This window comes from Crocuta crocuta, unplaced genomic scaffold (assembly GCF_008692635.1).
Source record: "Crocuta crocuta isolate KB4526 unplaced genomic scaffold, BGI_CrCroc_1.0 scaffold243, whole genome shotgun sequence".
Lineage (NCBI taxonomy): Eukaryota > Metazoa > Chordata > Mammalia > Carnivora > Hyaenidae > Crocuta > Crocuta crocuta.
In genome coordinates, this window is record NW_027529596.1 from 233,563 (window position 1) to 257,603 (window position 24,041).

At 39.4% G+C, this 24,041-nt stretch overlaps 1 protein-coding gene across 1 annotated transcript in view; it reads left to right on the plus strand.

The window, feature by feature from the left end:
• F5 (coagulation factor V) overlaps positions 1-24,041 on the plus strand; it is a 75,382-nt gene that overhangs the window by 28,692 nt on the left and 22,649 nt on the right. Inside the window, exons 6-14 of the mRNA XM_077761759.1 lie at positions 277-420; positions 2,839-3,060; positions 4,570-4,735; positions 13,694-13,871; positions 15,379-15,478; positions 15,852-16,063; positions 17,076-17,226; positions 19,102-19,314; positions 20,694-23,796. Of these exons, the coding sequence (XP_077617885.1) occupies positions 277-420; positions 2,839-3,060; positions 4,570-4,735; positions 13,694-13,871; positions 15,379-15,478; positions 15,852-16,063; positions 17,076-17,226; positions 19,102-19,314; positions 20,694-23,796 (4,489 nt within the window). The remainder of the gene's footprint in view (positions 1-276; positions 421-2,838; positions 3,061-4,569; positions 4,736-13,693; positions 13,872-15,378; positions 15,479-15,851; positions 16,064-17,075; positions 17,227-19,101; positions 19,315-20,693; positions 23,797-24,041) is intronic.

A 24,041-nucleotide genomic window follows, 5' to 3' on the forward strand; every position in this document is an offset into this window, starting at 1 on the left:
GTCCCAAATGTTTTTTCTCTGTGCAGATCAAATTTACCATTAAATCCCCATTCCTCAAGGCTATGAGGTATCAAAAAAAAAAAAAATGCTTAGTGTGGCATCAGGATTTTAATAAGTTTCTAGTCATTATTACTTTATAAAGGTACTATTTTTTTAAATAAGAATTTCTTAAAGTATCATTATGATTATTTGCCTTAGATTTTTTTCCTATCTAGGAATACTAATGAGAGTCCTCTGTCTGGGATGCTATTAAAAACTACGTCTTTTCTTTCGTAGGCACCCTAACTGAGGATGGGATTCAGAAGATGTTTGACAAACAGCATGTGCTGATGTTTGCTGTGTTTGATGAAAGCAAGAGCTGGAGCCAGTCATCATCTTTAATGTACACAGTCAATGGTTACGTGAATGGGACAATGCCAGGTAACACGTGGGCGCTATCCAACCACGGCAGAACCGTTAATAAACCATTTGGTCCCACTGTTTTCCTCAACGCCCCATGGAAGTTGACCATACTCATATTCACAATTTTTCAACCCCTCATCAGAAAAACAATGTAATCTAATTCAGTGGTTCTCCAGATTCTACCATCCTTTTTTTTCTTACAACAAATACAACAAACAATTGGAAGCTACCTGGGAGAAAGAGTGTGCAGCCTTATTATATACAAGGTTCTGAGCAGGTTTCACCTTGGCCTGTGCCTCCAGGAAGACCTCCAAGATAGTAGCTCAGTCTCCTTCAGTGAGTTCTGTGGTCCCTGCTGCACGGTGGCCATGCCTTCTTCCACAGAGGAAGCCTTACAAAAAGAAATTCAAGGTCAATCCCTGGCAGGAAGGGTCAACAGAAATACAAGGAAGATTCTTACAGTGAAGGTGGATAGATTGGGATAAGTGCCCCCCACACGAAATCACTACTAGCATTCCACAAGGTGACAGACGAGTAATTGTCAATGGCATTTCCATTTGTATGGAGACTCTTGTGGGAAAAGCAAAATCATAGCAACTATTATGAGAAAGAAAAGCAACAAAACTGATTCCCATCCAAACTTCTTCCACCTTCTGATGGAAATGACTTAGAATCAAAGATACTGAGGAAAAAGGATGGAAACATGAAAAAATTATTTTATCAAATCAATCCACTCTTCAAAACAGTAAGTTTCTCAGAGGTCATTTTCTCTATCTGAAAATCACAAGTGGCTTTACTTACCAAAAGCAGAACTTGTCACACTTGTCAAGAGTAGGGGTCTGGATATTGCTTTTAAATTGCGTTCTGTTGCATTTGACTCTGTCTTCCCACCTGGGTTATTACAAACATACTCAGATGATTCTGGTTTCTCCATTCAGAGTTCCAAAACTTAGTTAATTGCCCTCTCTCTTAGGAGATCTGCGTTCAAGCCTTGCTCACTTCTGTAGCTTAGTGTGGCCCTTGGACATTGTGTTATTGTGCTCATTAACAAAAATGGATCAACCATTTATCCTGGTGCAGAGGGTGTGGAGGATTTTTTTTTTACATATAGAATAGCATTTCCAGTGCTATAATCCTTAGAGAGGAGTGGTCAAGGAGACATTGTATCTGTGTCCTGGCAGAGGGAATCATTCGTGTAAATGTATAGGAGTCAAACAAAAGCAAGCTATATGCAAAAAATGAATAACTTGGTCAGGGCATAGAGTTTATGAATTTATAGTAAAAAAAAAAGTATTTGGGGCTTAAGAGAGGCAGGATAGGGGGCCATTAGTAGAAACTGAGAAAAGTTAATGCTATGCAATTGTCTTTTGGAGCATGGTAAATTAAATATATGATAAATGCTAATAAGATGTTATCAAATGCTTAATTCAGCATAAGCATTTTTTGGTGGGGTGGATAAATACTTCCATCAAAGCCTCCTACCTTCAAGCTTTTTTCTTGCAGCTCCTAGCTTCTTGTTCTCATCCATGATACCAGGAATCCTTGCCTGGTTACAATGGTCTCCTAAAAAATACAGGCCCCTCAGTCTCTCTGCGGGTAAAGGGCTGATTCTTAGCTCTATAATGTAGCATCTAGTGATTAGGAATCTGAAATTTAAACCTCAAACCAAGGATGGAAGCCGGGCTTAGAATCTCCCACGGAGCAAATTAGCATGTTCTCAGTCACCGTGAGCACAAAGAAGGAGCAAAACTCAAGCTTTTATTCTCAATTTTTATTACTTCATCCATTAAATGCTCCTAGTGGCCTGGCATAATGAAGACTTGTCCATTGCATTAAGGAGATCCTGTATCCTACAGGGTAATTCATTGCCTGGTCATTTAAACAGTCAACAAGTGGTTTAAAAAGTGATTAAAGATTTCTTAAAGCATCGTCCATCTCTCTTAGGCAGAGCTTTGACTTCTATCCAGTTGAGAAGTTTCGGCCCCTGAACTCAGCCTTATTGGCTCCTTCCAAATGAGCCCAGATTGATTCTAGAGTGACCAGATGCCCAGGCTTTCTCGGGGCTTTCCTAGTTGTAACAACAAAAGTCCTGCATTCTGGGAAACTCCTCAGGCCCAAGCAAACCAGAATGGTTGGGTACCTACTTGATTCCCTCCTTGGCCTAATCCCTTAGCAGTCCTTCTTTTTCTGAACTAACTTTACCCATCTGTGGGCTCTATTCTTACCCCTACATACCACTTATTGCAATGAGTTGTGACCAGTTGTTTGCCCATCATTCAGATGTCTGCTTTGCTAGGGCAGGAACCACAACTGAAGTGTCTGTATCCCCAGGAACAATGTCTGATGCATAGCAGGTGCTCAGTACATAGCTCATGAGTGAATGGTTTTATTACGGAGTGCTGACTTCCTGCTTCACTCCCCATCTCTCCCTCTCAGATATCACCGTTTGTGCCCATGACCATGTTAGCTGGCATCTGATTGGAATGAGCTCTAGGCCAGAACTGTTCTCCATTCACTTCAACGGCCAGGTCTTGGAGCAGAATCATCATAAGATCTCAGCCATCTCCCTTGTCAGTGCTACATCTACTACCGCGAACATGACTATGAGCCCAAAGGGAAAGTGGATCATATCTTCTCTTGTTGCAAGACATTTTCAAGGCAAGAAACCCTTCCAACAGTTTTGCTTGTGAACATAGGATCCTTTCCTCCCAGGCACTAACTCCCTCATTCTCCTTTGCCCTTTCAAGCTACCCACACCCCAGACATACATGCTTAGTCCTAAGAACAGAATTTAGTTATTCTCCTCTTAGACTTCATATAACGCATGAGTTGGGATGGAGGAAGTGGAGATATTTGGCAAAGATTTTTAAATATGAAGCAAAAGCTAAAGAGGGCTCTACTTCCTCAAAAGGAAAAAGGAGGAAGGAAATAAACACATGCATAGAGTTAATCTTCCTGGGGGCATTTAGTATGTAGCTAAAGAAAAACAAAACAAAACCTAGGTGCTAGAACAAATAACAGGTCTGCAAGTTTATAGAAGTGCTAAGTTACAGAAAGCACAGAAGATTTAACATGGAAAGATCTTTTATAACAAGATGAATACAAAGCTTGGCACAAGAAGGGACCTAATGGATGTGTGTCTAATGGATAAAACATAGAATTAAACGAGCTGACCAGTGAATTTAAAGAACATGAGTTGATTTGGGTGGGGAAAAAAATCAGCCCAGGTTGTTATGTGGTATCATGTAAACAAAATAACTAATTGTTCTATTATTACACACTGTTGCTTTAAAACTGTTGGGAAAGGGTCTCCTGGGAGGATCAGTCAGTTAAGCATGGGACTTTGGCTCAGGTCATGAGCTTTTGGTTCATGAGTTCGAGCCCCGCGTCGGGCTCTGTGCTGACAGCTCAGAGCCTGGAGCCTGCTTCAGAGTCTGTGTCTCCCTCTCTCTCTGCCCATCCCCTGCTCATTCTCTGTCTCTGTCTCTCAAAAATAAATAAATGTTAAAAAAAAAAAACTATTGGGAAGAAGGTCTATATAAACAGAGACTAAAATGTAAGTAAATGATAATCTATAGGAAATTATTTTGTTACCAAAACAATGTTTACAAAAGCCAGACACATAAGAAAGGGACACTTTGATGGGATCATTTTGTTTCTCGTTCACACTGAGCAGTCAAAATTATATTTGAAATCGTGAAATTGTCATAATAGCCCTAGAAAAAGTTCCAAATAATAATAAAACAATAACAACAGAACTAACATTATTAAGATTAAGTGCTTTTTATTTTAAATTATTTAATTTTAACAACAATTTTATACAGTATGTACTATTATTATCTCCATTTTACAAATGAAGGGACAGACGACCGGGAAAATGAGAAATCAACAAGACCTGAGTCATAAGATTTTAAGAATCTGGAAACTACATTTTTTTCCTCTGAAAGAAACAAAGGAAATCTTTCCAAGTTTTTCCCCTAATCCATACTCTCTTTCCTTTGCATTTTATTCTTGTCCCTTTCTCTACTGTGCTAAAAGAACTTTAGACCAAAATGTTCAGAAGTTGCTTTGGCATTACTTTTACTGTTATTATTTAAAAGATATACATTTTGACTAGCCTTAATTTCTTTTTTCGAAATCTCTCCCTGTCCTTATATTCTAATTCAGCGGGGATGCAGGCTTATATAGACATTGAAAACTGTGCAAAGAAAACCAGGAATCCTAAGAAACTAACTCGTGACCAGAGGCGGCACATTAAGAGGTGGGAATACTTCATTGCTGCAGAGGAAGTCATTTGGGACTATGCACCTATAATACCAGCGAACATGGACAAGTGAGTTTTGGGGTTCTTACTACTGTGTAAAGGTCCCAGGGGCCTAAATGCATGGGGTGAAATGTCATGAATTGACATCTCTCAAGGGAATACATGTATTGGATTCAGGTCTTTTTGTACAAATCAACGTGGAATTACTCTAACCTCACCAAGGGACGTCAGCAGTAGTAACAGTAGTGGTAGTGGTGGTGGTAGTAATAGCAGTACTAGTAACAGCAGCTATCACTTGTTGAGCATTTTCTATTAGTTTTACTTTAATGTTCCAAGTTAGAAACAGCTTTTATTTTGTAGATTAGAAAAAGTATCAGAAAGAGTAAGAAATTTGGAAATGCAAATAGCTCTTAAACACTTGAGAAATACTCAATCTCACTCACAATAACAGAAATGCAAATTAAACTTCACTGAGTATTTTCCACCTCTCAGACTCACAAGTACAGATGATATAATCTATTGGCAAGGCTGCGGTAGACAAGCACTAGCACACGTTGGTGGAAAAGTAAATTGGTACAGCCATTCTAGAGAATGATTTGGGAATTGTATCACAATTACAAATGCATATGCTCACAATTATAAATGCATATACCCTCTGACCCAGCAATCTTACTCTGGGAACTTATTATATAGATAATATGTTTCCACCTGTGAAATGATGTATGTACTAGATATTTGCACTGTTAGTAGTGGCAAAAGTTTGGAAACAACCTAAAATGTCTTTCAACAGGAAATTCGTTTAATAAATTATGACATATCTGTATGATGGAATACTATGCCTCTGTGTTCAAAAGAGGTTGTAAACACTCTCTCTAAACTAATATAAAAGTTGTCCAAGATGTATTTTTATACTAAGAAGTCAAGGGAGGAAAAAAATGGCAGATTAGGAGGTCCCCTGATCATATCCCTCCATAGCAATAGTAATTTGACAGCTATCAAAAACAAAAGTACTTCTGTGAAAGCTTTGGGATCCAGGTAGGAATTTGAGAAATTCCAGAATCTTCTCAGCGGAAGCCAAGACCAAGGAGGGATATATTTAGAAGGCACATCGTGCTCAGGAGGTAGGTTTGCTGATAGTGCTCCCAGCTACAAGCTTGGAAGCAGCCTTGTCCCATTATGGACTCAGCCACAGTCCCACTGGGTCTTCGTTTTGACACAAGCACCATTTGCCAAGGGACCTGGGAGAAGTCACATCTGTCCATGACCCTGAAGGGTGGCCTACAGACCTTGGTCTGAGTATGGATCTTAAAGGGGCACTGTAACCAGCTCCAGTCCTGAATAGTCCTGCTGGCTCTGGGACTTTCAGAGAGTCACACCTGCTCATGACCCTCAAGGCTGGTCTGCAGACCTCAGTCCAGGTGCAGATCTTGAAACATCACTGCAGCCCAGCTCCAGCTGTCTCAACTGTAGTCTTATCCACCTGAGGACTCACACAGTGATCTGATGGGAGCCTTCTCAAGGGCCATATGGAAGCCATACCCATTTCAAAACCTAATAACACGCCTGCCACTTGCAGACTCAACTTTAGAACTTGAAATAAACCTCTATCCCAGCATTTGCTCTACTGACTAAGGTCCTGGAGGCAGTTCCACCTGCCCAGAGACTAGACGGTATCCATGCCCCCCTGAGACCCTGGAAAAAGGCCTGCCAGCCACAGATGCCACTGTAGGCCCAGAAGCAGTCACATGACCTGGTTCTACCTCACTCACCTGTGATCACAGAGGCAGTCCCATCAGCCCAGAGACTTGACAGGAGAAAACTCTTTACCTGACCAAATCAGTCAACAGAGACTGGAAGAGTGTATTTGCTCCTTCAAATGTACAGACACAAACACAAGGCTACATGGATGACAAAAAATTAGGCAAAAATGACACTACCAAAGGAAACTAATAAAGCTTAAATAACTAGTGTGAAAGAAATGGAGATCTACAAATTGCCTGACAAAAATTTCAAAATAATCATCTTAAAGAAGTTCAGTGAAGATGCAAGAGAACAGACAGGCAACTAAATGAAATCAGGAAAACAATGCATGAATAAAAGAAGACTGTAATAAAGAAATAAAAACCATAAAAAATAACCAAACAGAAAACCCAGAACTGAAGGATATCATGACAGAACTAAAATATTCAATAGAGAGCTTCAATAGCAGACTTGATCATTCAGGAAAAGATCCAGTGAACTCAAAGATAGGTGATTTGAAATTATTCAATTATAGGGACAAAAAGAAAAAAGAATGGAAAAGAGTAAAGAAAGCTTACAGGACCAATAGGATACCATCAAAAGAGTTAGTATATGTATTATATACATATACTAACTCTCTTATTATGAGAGTCCCCAAAGGAGAAGAAATAAAGGGTCAAAAAGCTTATATAAAGATAATAACTAAAAACTTTCAGAATCTTGGGAGGGTTATAGATATACAGACTTATGAAGCTCAAAGGACTCCAAGCAAGATTTACCCAAAGAAGATTACCCTGAGACATATGATAATCAAATTGTCTAAATCAAATATAAAGGGAGAATTCTGAAAGTAACAGGAGATAAACAACTTGTTGTATACAAGGGAACCCTCATAAGGCTATTCACAGATTTCTCAAAATAAACCTTGTAGGCCAGGAGAGTGTGGTATGATATACTCAAGGTGCTGAAAGAGAAAAAAACCCCTGCCAACACAGAATACTATACTATAGCCAGCAAACTGTTCTTTAGAAATGGAAAGAAAGAGACATTCCAAGACAAAGAAAATTCAACATCACTAGACCTGCCTTCCTAGATATGCAAATGAGAGTTCCTCAAATTGAAAGGAAAGGACATTAAGTAACCACATGAAAACATGAAAGCATAAAAATCTCTGGTAAAGAACCATGAGAGACTCTTGAATGCTGAGAACAAACTGAGGGTTGATGGGAGTGGGGGAAAGGGGAAGGGGGGTGATGGGTATGGTGGAGGGCACTTGTTGGGATGAGCACTGGGTGTTATATGTAAACCAACTTGACAATAAACTATTTCAGGAAAAAAAAACTCTGATAAAGGTAAAAATATGGTCAAATTCAGAATACTCTAGTACTGTAATGGTGGTGCATAATGACTTTTAACTCTAGTTAAAATAAAAATAAATAGAAAAAATATTAAAATAGCTAGGCTAAAATATTTTGTTAATAAATATACAATATGAGGAATGTAAAGTGTGACATCAATAGTATGAGTTGGGAGGCAGTAATAATAGCATAGAATTTTTTATGCTATTGAATTCAAGTTGTCATCAGTGTTAAATACACTGTTGAGAACTGTAAGATGTTTTATGTTCATGGTAATCATAAAGCAAAAACCTCTATCTCTAGTAGATACACAAAAGATAAAGGAATAAAAACGTACACACACACACACATCACAAGGAAAATAGTAACAGAAGAAGAAAGGAAGAATAACAAAAAGTCAGAAAGCAACAAAATAGCAATCACAAGTCCTTACCTATCAATGCTTATTCTAAAAATGGATTAAATTGGAGAATGTAAGAATTCAGAGTAGCCAGATGTGTAAAAAACTAAGATCTAACAATACTTTCCACAAGAGACCCACTTTAGTTTTAAGGACACACATCGGTGTATAAATGGGATAAAAAGATTGTCCATACAAATGGTAACCAAAGAACAGGAGTGACTATACTTATATAAAACATAGACTTCAAGTCAAACTGTCATAAGAGACAAGTCACTATATGATAGAGGTTAATTCATCAAGAGGTTATAACGGTTGTAAATATATATGCCCCTAACATTAAACCACCTAAGTATAAGAAGCAAATATTAACAGAACTGAATGGAGAAGTAGACAACAATACAATAAAAGTGGGGGATTTAAAAAACTCACTTTAAACATTATATAAATCATCCAGACATAAAATCAATTAGGAAGCAGTATAATTGAATAACACTATAGAACAAGTGGACCTGATAGAATGTAAAGAACATTCTACCCAACAGCAGATTAATGCATATTCTTCTAATACACGTGAAATATTCTCTAGGCTACATCATATGCTAGGCCAAAGCAAGTCTTAACAAAATTCTATCAAGTATCTTTTCTGATTACAGGTGTATAAAGCTAGTAATTGATAACAGAAAGAAAATTGGAAAAGTCACAAATATGTGGAAATTAAATACACTTTCCAGAACAACCAGTGGTCAAAAAGAAATCTAACGGGAAATCAAAAAAATATCATGAGACAAGTGAAAGTGGAAACACAACATACAAACGCCTTTAAAGAGTTATAAGAGGGGCGCCTGGGTGGCTTAGTCGGTTAAGCGTCCGACTTTCGCTTAGGTCATGATCTCGCGGTTCGTGGGTTCGAGCCCCGCGTCGGGCCCTGTGCTGACTGCCAGCTCAGAGCCTGGAGCCTGTTTCAGTCTGTGACTGCCTCCCTCTGACCCTCCCCTGCTCACTCTGTCTCTCTCTCTCTCCTAGAAATAAATAAAACATTAAAAAAAATTTTTTTAAAAATGAGTTATAAGAGAGGAGTTTATAGAAATAAATCACTACATTAAAAAGCAAAGAATGATGTCAAATAAACAACCTAACTTTACACCTGAAGGAGCTTCAGGGAAAAAAAAATAAAGAACAAACTAAGCCCAAAGTTAGCAGAAGGAAGGAAATAAAGATTAGAGAAAAACATAAAGTAGAGATTGGAAAAACAATAGAAAAGATCAACATAACCAAGAGTTGGTTTTGTGAAAAGATAAACCAAGCTGACAAACCTTTAGCTCAATGAACCAAGGAAGAGAGAAGATTCAAATAAATAAAATTATAACTGAAAGAGAAGACATTACAATTGATGCTACAGGGACACCTTGTGGCTCAGTGGGTTGAGTGTCAGACTGGCTCAGCAGGCCCTGAATCCTGCTCCAGATTCTGTCTCCATCTCTCTGCTCCTCCCCTGCTCGTGCTCTGTCTCTCTCTCTCTCTCAAATATAAAATTAAAAAAATATATTTAAAAAACCAATTGATATTACAGACATAAAAGGATCCTAAGAGACTACTATGAACAAATAATATGCCAACAGATTGGATAATCTAGAAAAATGGATAATTTCCTAGAAACATACACCCTACCAAGACCGAACTGTGAAGAAACAGAACCTCAAAAAAGATCAATAACAAGTAAGAAGATTGAATCACTAATCAAAACCTCCAAACAAAGAAAAGCCCAGAATCACGTGGTTTCACAGATGAGTTATAAGAAATATTTAAAGAAGAATTAACACTAATCCTCAAACTCTTCCAAAATATTGAAGAGGAGGGAACATTTCCAAACTCATTTACAAGGCCAGCGTTACCCTCATGCCAAAGCCAGATAAGGACATTATAAGAAAATGACAACCCAATATCCTTATTAAACATATTTCTTATTAAGCAAGAAATCCTCACCAAAATATTAGCAAACCAAATGCAACCAGGATTAAGTGAGATTATCCCTGGAGCACATGGATTTTTCACCATGTACAAATCAACAAATGTGATATACCACATCCACAAAATGCAGGTTAGATCATAAAGGAACCCAGTTGATGCAGAAAAGCAATTGACAAAATTCAACATCTTTTCATGATAAAAACTCTCAACCAGTAAGGTATGGAAGGAATGCACCTCAACATGATAAACCCAAAGCTAGCATCATACTCAAAGAAAGCTTTTTCTATAGGATCAGGAACAAGAGAAGAGTGTCTATTCTCACCATTTTTTATTCAACATCTTACTAGAAATCCTAGTCAGAGCAATTGGGCAAGAAAAAGAAATAAAAGTCATCTAAACTGGTAAAGAAAAAAAGTAAAATTGTCTCTCTTTGCAGATGGTAATTCTTAAGACTCCATCAAAAATCTATTAGAACTAATAAAAGTATAAAACAAACAAACAAACAAACAAAAAAGAACTAATAAAAGTATGCAGTAAGTTTCAGGATATGAAATCAACATATAAAAATCTTGCATTTAATAAACCAATAATATATCCAATATATATGTCCAAAATAGACACTAAGAAAACAATCCCATTTTAATAGAATTAAAAATAATAAAATGTTAGGAATAAACTTACCTAAGGAGGTGAAAGATCTATACACCAAAAACTGTAAGATACTGATGAAGGAAATTGAAGAAGAGACAATAAAATAGAAAGATGTTCTATGTTAATGGATAGGAAGAATTAATTTGTTAAAATATTCATATTAATCAAAGTGATGTACAGATTCAATACAATCCCTATAAAAATTCCAATGGCATTTTTCATAAAAATAAAAAAACAATTCTAAAATTCATATGGAACCACAAAGATCCTGAATAACCAAAACAATATTGAACAAGAAGACCAAAGCTGGAAACATCACACTCTTTATTTCAAACTATATTACAAAGCTATATTAATCAAACAGTATAATGATGGCATAAAAAACAGACTCTAAGGCAATGAAGCAGAATAGAGGCCAGAAATAAACACATGCATGTTTAATCAATCTTTGACAAGGGCACTAAAAATGTACAATAGGGAAATGATAGTCTCTCAATAAATAATATTGGAAAAACTGGATATCCACATGCAAAGAATGAAATTGGACCCTTAGCTTATAGGATACACAAAAATTAACTCAAAATTGATTAAAGAATTAAATATAAAGAGAAAAGGTAGGAAGAAAGCTCCTTGACACTGATCTTTCCAATGATTTTTTTTTTTTTTTTGGTATAACAAAAAGCACAGACAACAAAAACAAAAATGAACAAGTGGGCCTACATCAAACTAAAAAGTTTCTGTACAACAAAAGAAACAATCAGGAAAACAAAAAAGAAATTTATGGAATGGGAGAAATATTTGTGAGCCATATGTCTAAAATATATATATATAAACCTCAATGGCAAAAAAAACCCACCAAACCAAAAACCTGAATTAAAACTGGGCAGATGTGCCTGGCTGGCTCAGTTGGTGGGGCATGGGACTTTTGATCTCGAGGTTGTGAGTTCAAGCCCCGTGTTGTGTGTAGAAATTACTTAAAAAATAAAATCTTTTAAGAAAATAAAATAACTTTTTAAAAATGAGCAAAGGACCTACACTGACATTTTCTCAAAGAAGACGTGTAAATGGCAAATAGATATATGAAAAGATGTTCAACATCACTAGTCATCAGGGAAATGCAGATCAAACCGACATGAGATTATCAGCTCATACCTGTGAGAGTGGCCACTACAAAAAAGAGATGACAAGGGTTGGTGAGGATGTGAAGAAAATGTGTTGATGAGAATGTAATTTGGCACAGCCATTATGTAAAATAGTAAGAAGGCTCCTCCAAAAATTAAAAATAGAAGTACCATATGATCCAGCAATCCTACTTCTGAATATATATCCAAAGGAAATGAAAGCAATACTTTAAAGAGATCTCTGTGCCCCCATGTTCATTGCAGCATTAGTCATAATAGCCAAACATATGGAAACAACCTGAGTGTCTGTTGATAGATGAATGGAGAAATACCAGACACACACACACACACACACACACACACACACACTGACATAATACTCAGCCTTAAAAAAGAAGGAAAGCCTGCCACTTAAAACAACATGGACGAAGCTGTAGAACATACTGCTAAGACACATTCCAGACACAAAGTGACAAATACTGCATGATCTCATGATCTCACTTACATGTGAACCTAGTAAGCAGTATGGTGACTGTAGTGATTGTATACTTGAAATTTGTTAAGACAGTAGATCTTAAGTATTCTTACCCCCAAAAAAGAAAAGAGTAACTAGGTGAGGTGATGGAAGTGTTAATAAGCTTAATTATGGTAATCACGTATATACATATATGAATCATCGTGTTGTACTTCTCAAATATATACAATTTTGTTTGTCAAAATCACCTCAATAAAGCTGGGAAAATGCAAGACAAAGTCAAGGTGTAGCACTGAGTATAAAGTAACTGCCTATTTTTTAAGGAATGAGAATATAAGAGTAGTTATATTCACAAGTCATATTTCCATTATATGCATAAAGATGCTCTAGAATTACACATATAACATTAATGAAAGTGAATATTTAGAAAATTCAGGGAAGGTCTGAGAAGTGGGGTTGATAGGGTATAGTGTATGAGTGAGAATTTTCACTGTAATCAAAATCATTTGAATGCATTTGCTATTCAAAAAAATGTAACTGAGAAAAAGAGCAGAAAAGGAACTTGGTCAAGATTATATAATAATAATTGACAGAACCACAATAAGATTCCAGGACTCGGGCAACAGCCTATGCTTTTTATTGTGGAAAATAAATGCATAAAATGGATAAATTCTATCATGGCGCTTCTGTTTTTGCAAACTGAGGCAGTGAAGAGGGCCAAGAGGAAAAGTGGCTCATGTTGCTGACCGAAATCTTTTATTATAGTAGCTACAGAAGATGGGTGAAGGTAGTTGAGTTTTAGTTGGCACTGGGATGAGGTGGATGGTAGAAGGGATAGCCCAGCAGCACAGAACTATGACTAATAAAGATGGTCAAAGCTTCCTGGTGTGGGAACATACTTTTAGAGATTGAGAAATACCTGGAAAATCAATACGGGTACCATAAATTAAGTGATAAGGAAGACCTGAGGAAAAAATTCACCGTATAGCCTCTCATTCCTTTTGGATAGATCTTTTTCCAGAGATATCTAAGGTCTAGTCTAGGGACTACAGTGACAGGAAATTCTAAGTAGCTGTTTCTAACCATGTCTACAACTTTATCAGTGGTGGAGAGGACAGATGAGAGGCTTCCAGTTTTCCAACTAGGGAACAGATACTGGGACTCTGCAAAACACATTAAGAGTTTTTTAAAAGAAAATGAGCATTTTGGCTAATTCAAGAGTAGAACTTCCAAGCATAGGGTTTCCTCATTCTACTGGGGTCTTTACTTGAGCACATGGTTTAATTTTTTAAAATTTCATTGCACTTTAAGAAAATACAGATCTCTGCATTTGGATAATTTCTCAAACCAAATCGGAAAACAATATAAGAAAGTTGTCTACAAACAGTACCAAGATGAGTCTTTCACCAAACGCATGGAGAATGTCAACATCAAAGAAGATGGGATCTTGGGCCCTATTATCCGAGCCCAGGTCAGAGACACACTCAAAGTAAGTACCACAAATATAGAAACATGGAAGAAATGAAAAAGTCAAAGACAGTGTACAAATACTGGTTATTTGATTGGTATTTCTTATTAATTATTAAAACGAAAATGTCCATTTAACATTTAATTCAAATGCAACTTCAGTGTTTATGTTTATTGACTGATTTGTAGCCTACCTCATAATAAAGAATCTGAGACAATTTATCAGATTATAAAAGGATAAAACAAAGAGCCAATTTAATTGAGATGAAGGATAATATGGGGAAGAAGAAAGTAAAGCCATGGGTCAGTATAATGGGACATATGCCTTATGTTCCTCTCAGGTCGTCTGTAAATTTTGTCCAAAGCTTCTCAGCAGCTGCATGAAAAGGGAAATATGGCAGGCAAGATTTACTGTACTCATAAAGAAAGTATAGTTTTGCCTCACACCAAGATCCATTTCTCCCACAGATCCTTAAAAAGAGGATGCTGTATAATACAGTGGATGGAATCCTTGATAGAATCCCCATAATTGGTATAATAAATAATAAAAACATAGCTTTTTAAAGTAAGGGTTCTCATTATAGCAGAGAACATAACAGTAAAGACAGCTGAGTATAGACAATTCCTCATTGTGCTCCAAGTATGTAGTTCTCCCCTGAGCTTGTCTCTGATGAAGGTAAATCTGGATATGGATCAGCAACACCAAGTGTTCTTTAGACAGCTTTCCTTAAATATATGTCACATCAGGCAAGCTTTTTATAAGAACTGCAGCAGAAAATTAAAGGTTGCTATCCTTGGCAAGATTCTATAATGCAGGTAATCTACAGATTAAAGATGATCCAAAGGCTTTGGCAATCAACCAAAGGTTGATTAAGATTAAGGTTCTTTTTTTGAAGATCGAGAAGCCTAACTAGCGCTCTTGTTTAAATCTCCTCCCTTCAACCCTTCCTGGGGGTAAACTAACATATCTGCACGCATGGACAATTCTGTTCATTTAAAAATAACAGAGGACAGAAAGCAGCCTTTCTCTGCTCCTTTTTCCCTTCCACCATTTCTGATTTCCCCCATCCCTTTCAGGTGCTCTTAGCAAGTGTAAATATACCTCATTGGAAATTCAGGATCTGGGTGTTTGTATGCCCCTCAAGATGACGACGTCAATGACAGTGTCCTGGGAGATCAGCCAGGCTGGAGAAAGGAATCATGGTCTAGAGAGGAGAGGAACAGATCTGAAGGCAGATATGGTCCAAGCTGAGAGGAGAGGGGCGGGGGGTCGGTTTGGAAAGAGTGAGATACTGCGAGGAAGATACAGGGCCAACTTCTCTTTCCATTTTCCACCCTACCACATGAGGGAAACGCCCTCAGAAGTCTCTTCCACGTGAAGGGGAGAGGTTACTGCTCAGAGAACCTGAGTTTGCAAACACATGCAGAAGCACGCCCTCCAGCGAGTGCATTTGCAAAGCTAAGCATCCTATTTTAATTCTCACGCTTGAACTTAAGTCCTGAAATAATGAATTGAGTTAACTTTGTAGATCGTGTTCAAAAATATGGCCAGCCGTGTCTACAGCATTTACCCTCATGGAGTGACCTTCTCTCCTTATGAAGATGAAGTCAACTCTTCCTTCACTTCAGGTTTGAATCGGAGTCTCCTGAATGAAACTCTTCACCTCAGAGAGGCTGCCACATCTTCTACTGTCCTCTTTGCTCAGCGACAAACTTGTGCAGTCAGGCAGTATACAAGCAGGGGTACCCTAAAAGTCACAACCAAACCCTGCTCACTTCAGGGATTTTGTTTACCCTATAATAGTGTTCTTTGTTAGTGCCATAACGACCTTTAGTGGAGCGATTTCTAATGGCACCATGTAATCCAGGGTTCCTACAAATGGAGCTTAATAGATACAAATATTCTTTTCTTAATATTAACTGGTTCTAATCAAAATTCGCTGTTGGTTTGTTTAATGAAATAATTTTGAATGGAAACAATTTTGACTCCATTTTCTTTCAGGCAACAACACAATGATCAGAGCAGTTCAACCAGGGGAAACCTATACTTATAAGTGGAACATCCTAGAGTCAGATGAACCAACAGAAAATGATGCCCAGTGCTTAACAAGACCATATTACAGTAATGTGGACATCACAAGGGACATTGCCTCTGGGCTGATTGGGCTACTTCTGATTTGTAAAAGCAGATCCCTGGATAAACGAGGCATACAGGTATTCTGTCCATGAAGTAAACTTTCAGAAATTCAGGGAACTTCTTCTGGCTGGAACAGATTAGGTCTTCTCACTTTGTTGTTTTGTTTTTTGTTTTGTTTTGTTTTTTTGTCTTGTCTATTTGCATTGGACTTGCACTGCAGAAGGCAGTCACTCTCTAGAGTGATACAGTATTTTGTTTTATTTGAAATTCCAGGTATTTTGCTGTGTGATCAGCAAGTCACTTACCCTTTCTTAATTTCTTCCTTTTATGAAATGGGTAATACCCCTCCTAAAAAAATTGACAGGGCTGCTTTGGGGCTCAGTGGATGCCACCTGGTAAAAGTGTAAAGCTCTCTACCAGTCCTTGTTATTTTTAGAGACCTACACTAGGGAGAGATGAGAGAGATAGCATCTGGTGAAGTTGGACCCAGACAATGGTCCATCTCTAGTGAGACTATATATATACATATATATATAACAATGTGAACAAATATATGGATCTTCATCAGAGACTAATATATGTCTCATATGATTAACTTAAAATTCCCAACCAGGCTAAGCTACTATCAAAGAAGTTCATCCTAAGGCATATACAATAAACATATGCCTAGAAAAATTTTTAAAAATGGACATTTGGAAGACCCTAATTTATTGAGCTAAGAAAGGACACAGATAGGAAGAGGGATAAAGTTTTCCTATTGCAACCTTCTGTTTTATCCTTTGCAACTATTCAGAGCACGTGTAGTCAACCCTTCTGGTTGAAAGGTGTACAATTACAAGGGGCCGTGAGGAGATGGAATTTTTCTATTAAGATGTTTTAGTCTCTGAATTTTCTGATCTGCTCGGTTTGCCCTGACGTATTACCTTTGGCTCTAACAAGGGCTTTGTATAAAATGAGTTTGCATAAATGCCTGCATGTGTGGCTTCAGTGGCCCCAGGCACTGTGCCTCTTTGGTTTCCGAGAAGAGCTCAGTGTTGTGGGAAATGGACTGGCACCTCAGTCACTGAACACTGCACTTTTACCCTCCAGAGGGCAGCAGACATAGAGCAGCTGGCTGTGTTTGCTGTATTTGATGAGAACAAGAGCTGGTACATTGAAGACAATATCAACAAGTTCTGTGAAAATCCTGATAAGGTGAAACGTGATGACCCCAAGTTTTATGAATCAAATGTCATGAGCAGTAAGTCAAAGGACTGTTTTCATCCATCAATTTTCTATTCCCATGCTTAAAGTAGGACTGTGCCTAGAGGCGGGGGCATGGATTCGAATCCACTCACCTCTCATCCTCACTCGCAATCCTCACTTTGATGATTAAGTTAGTGGATGATATTACAGCAACCTTTTTACGACAAGAGACCAAAAGCTTGTGTTCCTTAGTAAGTCTTGGTCTTGTGTTCCAGTTGTGCACGTATGTATACGTGCATGCTCTGGGCACGTACACTCTGGAGGAGCAGGATGAGGGGTGCGGGCGGTGAGGAGAGGGGCTACAGGCTTGGTCAGGGGCATATGGGGATTTTAGACTGGGTGCAAGATGAATGCTATTTATAGCCAGGGCAGAAACAAGGTAAGTAACCCAAAGCTGGACTGTCAAACCAAACTAAGGTGAAATGCATATGGGGAGCCAAGAGTCTTTAAAACCCAAACCATGAAGAAGTTTGAAGGGAACAGTGAGAAGTTCAAAGCAGAAGGAGATCCCTGAGTCAAGGTTTAGGCATTTGCTGCAGTTTTCAATTTCAGCACCCAAAGCCACTGCTATGAGAAGTCTGAGAGAAATTTCACTAACCCAGCTGGAAGCAAACACTGCCACAGTGGTCAGGGACCTCACCACAGTTCCAGACAGCCAAGAGTCATTATGATCACTTTCTCTGATAGGTTATCATAGATAGGAGGATGGCTTCCCGATGGTCTGTTCGTATGGCTTCAGATGACTGATAGTTGAAGATTATCCAAACTGGCAGGTGTCATGAAAATAATTCAAAACAGGGAGTACCTCAGCTTTCTTTCCATAATTTCATTTGGACAGTGAATCTGTCATCGTTTTGGGCTAGCACTGTCCATTTTGAAATTATGTGAGCCACAGATGTAATTTTAAATTTTCTGATAGCCATATGAAAAATGTATCCCAAATATTATCATTTCAACATATAACCAGTATAAAAATGGATGAGATTTGCTTTCTTTATTTCATACTAAGTCTCTGAAATCTGGAGTATATTTTACACTTAAAAGCACATCTCAATCCAGATTTTCCACATGTCAAGTGTTTGAAAGCCATTGTCACTAGTGGCTATTAGTAGAGATTTGACCCTTTAGAAGAGCCTCCTGAATGAAATACAAACTAAATATGTATTGTGTCAGTTATTCAGTAAATATTTAAGGGTTCACTAGTGCCAGGCATCATACTAGGATCAGGGCTAGGGTAGTAAATCAGGCAGATGTGGGCCCTGTCCTCAAAGAAATCAAACCTGTGATTTTATTACCATGCTTAGAATCTAGGTAAAGATACCGCCTAAAGCTGTGTCCATTTGAAAGATAATGAAGATGTATGAACTCAGTCAATAGTTGAATGAAAACTATAGATTATGTCAGTGCTAAGAGGGAGCAATATAAATCACAAAATATGCTAAATATGTATGACTTTTAGGGACATTTCTATTCACTAACCAATGTGTTAAGATGACTTTCTTATACTGTGCTTTCCATCCAGGTAGAATTAGTCTAGATAATATGCTAAGTTGATGTTTAGAATATCTTTAAAATCAGAATGTGGAAAACAAAGTATTTGATACACATCTGACAGATGAATAAGTCAACATGAATGAAAAGCTTTGTCTTTATCTGAATACTTCGCCCTTGGCTAACTTAGGAAATTATGTTCTCATCTGAGAAATCTGACTCTGATCTTCTAGTCACGCGTTAGACCTGGTGAAGCTCATCTCAGATGATCACCGCTTTGACACAACCAAGTTGATATTGGGACATTAATCTTAGGCATAATTAGACACATGCCTTTTTGCTGGCAGAGCCTGCGTGGTAACAGATTTTACTCTTTCAGCTATCAATGGCTATGTGCCCGAGAGTATCCCCACACTAGGATTCTGCTTCGATGACACTGTCCAGTGGCACTTCTGCAGCCTAGGGATCCAGGATGACGTTTTGACCATTCACTTCACTGGGCACTCATTCATCTATGGAAAGAGACATGAGGACACCTTGACGCTCTTCCCCATGCATGGGGAATCTGTGACGGTCACAATGGATAATGTTGGTAAGAACCTGGACACCTGGAGAGGCATCTCTGGTCTCTAAAGGTCTGCTGCAGGCAGCTCTCCAGACTCCCACAGTCCGGGGTTTATCTTTCTGATGCCTTTCAGGCTTTCCTTTCAATATTTCTCATGGTTCCTATTTGGGGGAATTAATTATTCGATGGGTCCAGTCACTTAATGTGGGTTCCATTTATCTTTCTCTGGGCTAAGTGAGAAGTAAAGACACAACAGCCAAAAGATAAGGCATGACTTTGAGGGGGAAGCATGAACATTTAGCCACAAAAGACCATTTTTTAAAATCAAAACACCTTTTTCAGTTTTTTTTAATGTTTATTCATTTTTTTTTAAAAGAGACAGAGTGAGAACAGGGGAGGGGCGGAGAGAGGGAGACACAGAATCAGAAGCAGGCTTCAGGCTCTGAGCTGTCAGCACAGAGCCTGACACGGAGCTCAAACTGTGAGATCATGACCTGCGCCAAAATTGGACACTCAACTGACTGAGCCACCCAGGCACCCCTACCTTTTTTAGTTTTTAAAGATAGCCATTCCACCGTCCAGTAGTGATCATCAGATATAGCACCTTAGAGGCTGGTCTCAGAGCCAGTAGTGTCATGGAAAGCACGTGGGCTTTGGCGTTCGTTGTTCAGATGTTCTCTGGCATTCAGTATGGACAAGTTACTTGACGTCACTGAGCCTCTGTGTATTCATCTGAAACCCACAATAACAACATTTTATGGAGTTGAGCTGACCCTTAATTGTAATATATACAAAGTGCCTAGCACTCGGCAGACGCCCAACAAGCGTTAACTATTGGAGACTCCGCAAGAAATCTTCTGTACAGCAGCAAATAATAGCATTTCAAAGAGATCCAAAGTTGCCCTGGGCCCACCTGAATCATCTATTGCTTAGAAATATCTAGATGTCTCTTATTTGTGGGGGTGAACATCATCCTCCTCCCCCTCACTCCAGCTCTCAAACAATATGTGCAGCTACCAGGATGGTTATGATATTCAAAGCCCACTTTATTCTTAATTCATCCTTTTTAAATATATTCTAAAATAGTGACTCTCAGAGTCTCTGTGCTAACTCTTTTATCCCTAATCTCCACTGACCAATCCTTTTGGTCGATACTGATCACATGCTTGGATGTCACAACAACGTCAAATTGCTGAAGAGCCTTCTAAACACCTTAGACCCAATTTATCTCCTTATGTCACTGTGGAACAGTTATCAACAGTTCACAGATCAGCAGTGACCCACAGACCATGCTGGATTATCCCTGTCTGAAGTTCATTGAAAATTATCTGCCCCAATGGATCTTAGTGTTTTTAGATCTTTTTCTAGGCTTAGAGCTCTCTGTTTTCTCTGCCTCTCTTCTGTAGGAACTTGGGTGTTAACTACAGTGAATTCCAATCCAAGAAACAAGAACCTAAGCCTGCGATTCAGGGATGTTAAGTGTATCCGGGATGAGGATGAAGACTCATATGAGATTATATATGAACTTCCGGCATCTACAGCCATGACTACACGGAAAATGCGTGATTCTTCAGAAAACAGAGGTGAAGAGCATGATGCTGACTATGATTATCAGGAAAACCTGGCTTTATGGTTAGGACTTAGGTCATTCAGAAATTCATCATTGAATCAGGAAGAAGATGAGTTTAATCTTACTGCCTTAGCTCTGGAGAACTACTCGGAATTCATCCCTTCAATTAATGATACAGCTGTTAGTTCAAATTCTTCTTTCTTAAGTAGCATTAGCAGGCTTATTGCCCATAAGTTTGCACGACCTCAAAAAACTCTTCCTCGCCCAGAAGCCACCACAGCTGGTACCCCCTTGGAACATGTTGGCTTAGACAAGAATTCAGTTCTCAACTCTTCCACAGCAGAGCATTCCAGCCCTTATTCTGAAGATTCCATGGAGGATCCTCTCCCAGCAGATATCACTGGGATAAGTCTACTTCCACTCGATGCAGAAGACTTCAGGAGTCAAGAACATGCGAAGCATAAGGGACCCAAGAAAGGAAGCGACCACGCAACAAAGCACAGGATCTCCCAGGTGGCACTTTCAGCGCATAAAGCTGGGAGACATTTAAGCCAAGACAACTCTTCTCCTTCCAGAACGGGACCCTGGGAAGAACTTCCCAGTGATCTGTTACTCTTAAAACAAAAGAATCCATCTAAGATTTTGAATGGGAAATGGCATCTGGCTTCTGAGAAAGGTAGTTATGAAATAGTCCAAGATGCTGATGAAGACATAGCTGTTGATAAGCTGCTAAGCAGCCCCCATAATGCCTCAAGGACTTGGGGGAAAAGAATCCCTTTCACAAACAAGCACAGAAAGCAGAGTAGTCGCCCCAAATTTTCTGAAAGTAGAAATAGATTTCTACAAGTAAGACAGGATGGAGGAAACAGTGGATTGAAGAAAAGCCCTTTTTTCATTAAAACACGAAAAAAGAAAAAGGAAGAGAAGCTTACACACCATATTCCTCTATCTCCAAGGGGCTTTCAGCCTCTAAGAAAGGCTAATACCACATTTTCAGATAGGAGACTTGATCATTCATTGTTATTCTATAAACCCAAGGAACCATATTTTCTTCCCACAGACCTCAATCAGACATTCCCCTCTATGAATCTTAGCCTGATAGCCTCACCTCCTAACCATAATCAGAATCCCCCAAATTACACCAGTCAGACAAGCTCCCCTTTAGATCTTTATCAGACAACAACCCCAGAAGAAAGCTATCAAACATTCCCTATTCAAGACTCTGATCAAATGCACTCCACTACAGACTCTAGTCGTGGATCTCTCCCAAAGCCTGGCCAGATGCTCAACTATGACCTAAGAAACAAGTCCTTCTCTACTGACATTGCTCAGAGGTTCCCTTCCTCGGAACCTGAAGTCTGGAAGACAACCATCTCTGCAGATCTCAGTCAACCAACCCTTTCCTCAGACCTAGGCCAGATGCCCCTTTCCCCAGACCTCGGCCAGACAACCCTTTCCTCAGACCTCGGCCACACATCCCTTTCCTCAGACCTCGGCCAGGCAGCCCTTTCCCCAGACCACAGCCAGACAGCCATTTCCCCAGATTTTGGCCAGATGCCCCTTTCCCCAGACCATGGCCATACAACCCTTTCCCCAGACCATAGCCAGATGCCCCTTTCCTCAGACCATGGCCAGGCATCCCTTTCCCCAGACCACGGCCAGGCAGCCCTTTTCCCAGACCACAGCCAGACAGCCATTTCCCCAGATTTTGGCCAGATGCCCCTTTCCCCAGACCATGGCCAGGCAGCCCTTTCCCCAGACCACGGCCATACAGCCCTTTCCCCAGACCATGGCCAGATGCCCCTTTCCCCAGACCATGGCCAGGCAGCCCTTTCCCCAGATCACAGCCATACAGCTCTTTCCCCAGACCATGGCCAGATGCCCCTTTCCTCAGACCATGGCCAGGCAGCCCTTTCCCCAGACCACAGCCAGACAGCCATTTCCCCAGATTTTGGCCAGATGCCTCTTTCCCCAGACCATGGCCAGGCAGCCCTTTCCCCAGACCATGGCCATACAACCCTTTCCCCAGACCACGACCAGGCAGCCCTTTCCCCAGACCATGGCCAGATGCCCCTTTCCCCAGACCATGGCCAGGCAGCTCTTTCCCCAGATCATGACCAGGCAGCCCTTTCCCCAGACCATGGCCAGACAGCCATTTCCCCAGATCTTGGCCAGATGCCCTTTTCCCCAGACCTCAGCCAGGAGCCTCTCTTATCCGACCTCAGCCAGATGACCCTTTCTCCAGACCTCAGCCAGATAGATCTTTCCCCAGACCACAGTGAGATAACCATTTCCCCAGATCTCATAAATATAAACCTTTCCCCAGACCTCAGCCAGGAGACTCTCTCATCAGATGTCAGCCAAACAACCTTTTCTCCAGATATCAGCCAGACAACACTTTCTCAAGACCTTGGTCAGATACCCCTTTCCCCAGACCTCAGCCAGGAGACTCTCTCTCCAGACATTAGTCAAACAGCCCTTCCTCCTGATCTCAGGCAGAAATCACCTCCTTTAGATCTTGGTCAGACATCCAACACCTCTGAATCCAGTCATTCATTGCTTCTTCCAGAATTTGGTCAGATTTCTCATTCTCCAGACCTCGGTCAGGCGCCATCTCCTGCACTATCTTCTACCCTAAATAACACTTTTATACCAAAGGAACTTAACCCACCAGTTGTAATAGGCCTCAGTGGAAATGATGGGGATTACATTGAGATTATTCCAAGGCAGAAGGAAGTGAGAAGTGAAGAAATCATTGATGACATTGATTACGTGCCCTATGATGACCCTTATCAAACTGATGTTAGGACAGACATTAACTCTTCCAGAAATCCTGACAGCATTGCAGCATGGTACCTCCGCAGCAACAATGGAAACAAGAAATATTATTACATTGCTGCTGAAGAAATCTCCTGGGATTATTCAAAATTTGCTCAAAGGTTTGGTCAAATTTTCTCCTTTTATATTCTCATTTTCTCACTACTGTTAAAAAGCTTACAATAGTCCAAGGAGATAATTCTGAGCAAAGTATACTAAGTATAATTTGGTTCCACTATTGCAATTTGTGCTATACAATTTGCTTTGTCAATTCCATGATTAACGTCTCTATATTACATGACATTTGGACAATGTAAGAAAATCACTATAAGAAGTCTGTGATATTCTCCATTTAAAGAAGCTCCCT